This window comes from Solanum stenotomum, chromosome 7, assembly GCF_019186545.1.
Source record: "Solanum stenotomum isolate F172 chromosome 7, ASM1918654v1, whole genome shotgun sequence".
NCBI classification, from domain to species: domain Eukaryota; kingdom Viridiplantae; phylum Streptophyta; class Magnoliopsida; order Solanales; family Solanaceae; genus Solanum; species Solanum stenotomum.
In genome coordinates, this window is record NC_064288.1 from 46469786 (window position 1) to 46475521 (window position 5736).

General features: G+C 29.0%; 1 protein-coding gene across 1 annotated transcript; it reads right to left on the bottom strand.

Annotated features, from left to right (window-relative positions):
• Positions 1-2629: 2629 nt before the first annotated feature.
• LOC125869959 (protein LURP-one-related 10-like) lies at positions 2630-4364 on the bottom strand. The gene is made up of 3 exons (XM_049550343.1): positions 4095-4364; positions 3313-3540; positions 2630-2791 (listed from the first exon to the last, which is right to left on the bottom strand). The coding sequence occupies exons 1-3, from the start codon at positions 4323-4325 to the stop codon at positions 2630-2632; spliced, it is 621 nt and encodes a 206-aa protein (XP_049406300.1). The 5' UTR covers positions 4326-4364.
• Positions 4365-5736: the final 1372 nt, after the last annotated feature.

Genomic DNA, 5736 nt, shown 5'->3' on the forward strand with positions numbered 1-5736 from the left:
AAGTTCAAGTTCAAGTTCAAGTTCTAATTTCAAGTTCAAGTTCTAAGTTCAAGTTCAAATTCTAAGTTCAAGTTCAAGTTCTAATTTTAAGTTCAAGTTCAAGTTCTAATTTTAAGTTCAAGTTCTAAGTTTAACTTCAAATTCAAAGTTCAAGTTCAAGTTCAAGTTCTAATTTCAAGTTCAAGTTCTAAGTTCAACTTCAAATTCTAAGTTCAAGTTCAAGTTCTAAATTCAAGTTTTAGTTCTAATTTCAAGTTCAAATTCTAAGTTCAAGTTCTAAGTTCAAGTTCAAATTCTAAGTTCAAGTTCAAGTTCAAGTTCTAATTTCAAGTTCTAAGTTTAACTTCAAATTCTAAGTTCAAGTTCAAGTTCAAGTTCTAATTTCAAGTTCTAGTTCTAAGTTCACGTTCAAATTCTAAGTTCAAGTTCAAATTATAAGTTCAAGTTCAAGTTCTAAGTTCATGACATTCAAACATTCATCATCTAAATTCATGACATTCAAACATTCATCATCTACTCATAACACTTCAATTACTAATTTCTAACTTCAAATTATTAACACTTTACTAACTAGTCATAAAATCGAATCCAAAAAAATCCCAATTCAACCTCAAATTACATATTCTCAAGTTTAAACTAGTCCTAAAATACAAAAATGCTAATTCTTCACTAACTAACAATGCCCAATTTTTTAAAATAAATCCCTAAAATAAAAATCTTCAATTATCTATACCTAACTAACAATAATCAAATCAAATTAACAATTGAATAACACAACCCAACAAACAAAAACAATAATATACTAACAAACAATCAATTATAATCACTAGAATTGAAAAAAAAAAACTAAAATTTAACCCCCCTACTTACAGCAACGGCGACGGGGAAGGGGAGCACTGGGAGAGGACGACGACGGGAAGGACGGCGACAGCGACGGGAGGGAGATCTATATATATATATATATATATAGAGAGAGAGAGAGAAGGGAGAGAATAAGAGTGAAGAAAGAGAGAGAGGAAAATAAGAAAATGGCAATATGTCTTTTAGATATTTAATAAAAAGCGACGGACAGCATCTCTAAGTCCGTCCCTTTTTTTAAATATAGTTGACCAACATTTTGACCAAAAAGCGACGAACTAAGAGACACTGTCCGTCGCTTTTTAAAAATAGTTGACTAGATATTTTGACCAAAAAGCGACGGACTAAGAGATGTCGTCCATTGCTTTTTTAAAAACTAATTAATAAAATAAAATAAAATAAAAACGACGGACAATGTGGTTATTTTTTAATTTATATATAATTATTTTTAATAAAAAGCGACGGACGGCGTCTCTAAATATATTAAATAAATAATTATTAATTATATATATATTTAGCGCAAAAATCCGCGAAAAAAAGTGACAGACTAAGAGATGTCGTCCGTTGCTTTTTGTAAAATAATTTTAAAAATAATTTTTTTTATTAAAAAGCGACGGACAGTGGGGCAAAAGGCGTCGCTTTTTAGAGCGATGCCGTCCGTCGCTTTTCTGTCCGTCGTTTTTAAGCTGTTTTTTAGTAGTGAGAGAAGTCTCTCAGTATTTACTTTCCCTTGAGATGTTTTGCAAACTATTAGTATTGCTTTGAATATTTTTCAAATATTATGAAATGAGTACTTGAGTTTACATGATTGAATTATGTTTTAAGCCGCGTATTGCTTGAGTAAGTCTTCCGCTAAGTAGTCAACCAAGTCAAGGGTTCGCTTGGGGACCAATAATAGTTCTCGAGTGCCGATCATGTTCAGGGTGTAAACTCGAAGCGTGACAAATTGAGGGAATAACAAAAAATCCCAAGATCAATGTGCATGATGATCTTTATCACATTATCTAGTTTTATAAACAAAGTAAGACTTGTTACAAGTTAAAAAATTGTTCTTTTGAAGTTCAAATATTAAGATTTTTAATATTGTTCAAAAAAGAAAATATTTAAAAAGAAATTTTTCGTCAATTTTAATGTAAATATTTAATAACTATTATAATTTTAAAATCTTAAATACTAGGGTAATAACTAAACGATAATTATTTGAGAAAAATAGTAAATTACAATTTTATCAATCAAGTTGGTCTCAAGGTCGGGGGTTAGGGTTGGGGTATGATCTTGGGTCTCGAGGTTGGGATCTCATGCTTGCTCTTGGGTCAGGGTCTTGAGTCAATGTTGGGGTTGGTTCTTAGATCTGGTTTGTCTCTCATGTCGGGTCCTAGGTCGGTGTCAAATCGGGGGTCGGGTTCTGCGTTGCACGGTGACCTGGTCTGGGTTCAGTTGGAGTCAATGGTCATAATATTTGCCTAGACTATACTTAAACACTCTTGGAACAATATTTTCTTCTTACTATCTGAACATTAGAAAATAAGTAAGAAATCCACTTATTTTTTCAGGAAGACATTTTCCATAGAAAACATTTTCCTTCGTACCGAAAACACCTTATATGTATAGGATTTGTGATTATTTAACTTAATGTAATAAATAAAGTTAGAACTCGTGACAAGAAGCAACCAACCAAAAAAAGTCGAATAGCCTATTCATATCAATATAAAAATGAATTAAAAAAATAATAAACAATTAACAAAGGATCAAAAGAATTGCTAGATATCCATTAGTGTGTTGAGGAATGAGTGCTGCTTTGTCCTGAGCTGGATATCTCTTCAAGGATAACTATAAGTGAAACTATGAAGGCATGATCCACATTTGAATTCACTTTCACCATGAATTTGTCTCTTCCTAGGAATACACTTCCTGCTGTATACTTTTTATCCATCTACAATTCCAAAAATCCAATAATGGAAATAATAATAATTAAATAAAAAAATGAAAGTTTTGGGTATATGAAATACAAAGAACAAGTGATCATGAGGAAAAAATAGCGTCCGAGAAGCATAGATATAATTAATCATTCCCTTCATCTCCAATAAAATCCACTACGTATTAAATTAAATTCTTTCAATATGCATGTGTTACACTATAGAAATTGTCACAACGAAACAACTAGTACTTATTCAAGTTCATTTAATAATATGGTAGTGTTTGATTGGATACTAAATTTATGAACCAAAAAAAATTATATGATAAATATATATGAGCAGTATATAATTTTTTTTTTTATCCTAAACGTGTCATGATATTTTATAACCATAAGCATATCATTACATAAACTAAAATTATCATTAAACGTGTCATTTTTCCCCCTCTCTATATACATATAGTATAACGTTTGGTTTAATTATCATATAATTATTTACCTTTCTAGAAAAATATAAAAAAACAGGAAATGGTTTTTACCTGAGCAATTAGAGTGGATGATTGCCCAGCAAAAATATCACAATTAGACTCCATGTAGCTAGGCTTCATTCTAAAATCAGAAACTTGTTCTGGTATATTATTAGCTAAGAAAATGTCCAATTTTCTGGTGAATTGAAACATTGAAGAATTCTTGGCACTAAATATGAGGTCCTTTTCATCTGTGCTATCTCCCTTGAAAGTTTGCCATCTACTATGCCACGTAAAATGCTGCACCAAATGTATTTCATCAACACCTTAACTTCATAGACAAGTACTCTATAATTTGAGATGAGTTTTATTTAGAAATAAAAGCATAACGACTTCTCCAGACATGCTCCTCCATCTTAAAATAAGTATCGCTTTAACAAAAATAAAATATAAGTATCATTTCAAAAAACCAAGACAAATATAGTAATTATTTTCAAGTATAAATAAAATACACGTTTAATTAATTTCCAAAAAACATCTAATAAAATGGATAACATGATAAACTACGACACTTTTTTTTACCCCTCCATAGAAGCTCTCAACCTTTCTTCTTCCTTGGTGACTCGAACTTTCTTTTGAAGAGATCCCTCCAGGTTTTATTTTACAACACTACCTTTCTTTTGAAGAGATCCCTCCAGGTTTTATTTTACAACACTACCTTTCTTTTTAGTTTGCGATATTACGCTGGCCAAATTCATAACCGGCTAAACTTGTTCGGTACTTTCATTTTTACAACACTAGTGATGTTTTATAAAAGAGGAACATATAAGAAAAAAAAAACTTAATTATATTACCTTGCTTTTTAGGGTAAGAATTGGTACATTAGCAGCATCAAAGACGATCAACTTGCTAGGAAAAAACCCCAAAACATTTTCAATAGTGAAGACGATATTACCAATATCATCTTTAACTTCATATCCATGACCACCCAAGAAGTAAACTTTCTTCTTTATGAATAGTTGAAGAGGTTGAGGAGAACAAAATTGTGCACCTATCACAATTGTTTTGTTATTAACTCCTTCCATGTATATGTTTGCTTGTGATTAAACAACTTCTACAAAAGAATTTGTTGGTATATATATAATTTAGATTATTCAAAAAAATCTTAACTATAAAAAAGGATTATAAAAGAGGGTGACGATGAGAATGATACTTGAATTTATCTACAATTTCTAGTCTATTTATATTGGACAATGGGATCGTATATGCATTATTAATTGCTTACAAAGTCAGATATTCAAAAGCACACGGTGAAAGAATATTCAAAGCAACAAATAATTTACAATTGACAAGTCGTAAAAGATAGTAGTACTCTATCTCTCTTTCTTTCTTTCTGTTCTTTTTACTTGTCATATTTGAATTTGATATATTTATTAAGATAAAATTATTTATGTAATTATTTTATCACACTATTCCCATAATTGATTTAGTGTTAGGTTCAAAAGAATAAGTAACTAAAATCAATGTATATCAAGAAATTTTTTTTTTGATATATTTAAAATAATAACAATTACAATAAAAATTTATTTTTAAATTAATGGACAAACATAGACAATTATAAGGTTCAAAGGTTGATACGTAATCTTTGACTTTGATTTTTATTTGAATATTTATTTTGCTAAACACGAAATAAAGACAAAGTCAGCGCCTGAAAATTTATGTACATTTCTTCACGATTTCCAATAATTATATGTCATGACTCATTTTCGTTTTCGGGGATTTTATTCAACTTTTGTGCCGTTTTTCTAAAGATACGCAAAAACATAGGCTTCTTTTCAAACTTTTTTTCTTGGTCAAGGTTTGATTTGGATAAGTTATTAATTAAAATTAAAATCAAACAAATTAAAATTTTAATTAATTTTTAAAATTTTAAAATCAAATCAATCAAACGAAAAAAATAACTATCGATTTGGTTAGTGTCGATTTGGTTCAGTTTGTTTTTCTTTTTTTATTTATTTTTTTGATTTGAAAGTAATAAATTTGTTGAGAGCATACGCATCTTGATAGACATAGACACCTAATACATGAAAAATCCATCAGAAAGCTATTGTGGATTTAATAAAACAATACTAGAGTTATAATTATACAAACAAAGTAATTCAATTTAGAGAAGAGTGTGATTATCTGATGTGGATAGCGTAGGTAAATGCTAAAGTTATGGATTTTGATGGACTTGGATTTAGGATTTTAATAATTAGGCTAAAATTTAATTATTAGACTTAAAAAATAATAAAGTTAAAGACTTAGGTTAATTAAAGTTTAACAAAATATTTATATTTTACTTATGAGTAATATATAAATAGTTATAAGATTTATATATATAATTTCTCAATATGGTTTGGTTATTTTGGCGCTTCTTTTTAGTAAAATAAAAATCAAGCTAAATTGTATCGGTTTTCAAAATTTAAAACCTAACCTAACCAAACCACACCAAAT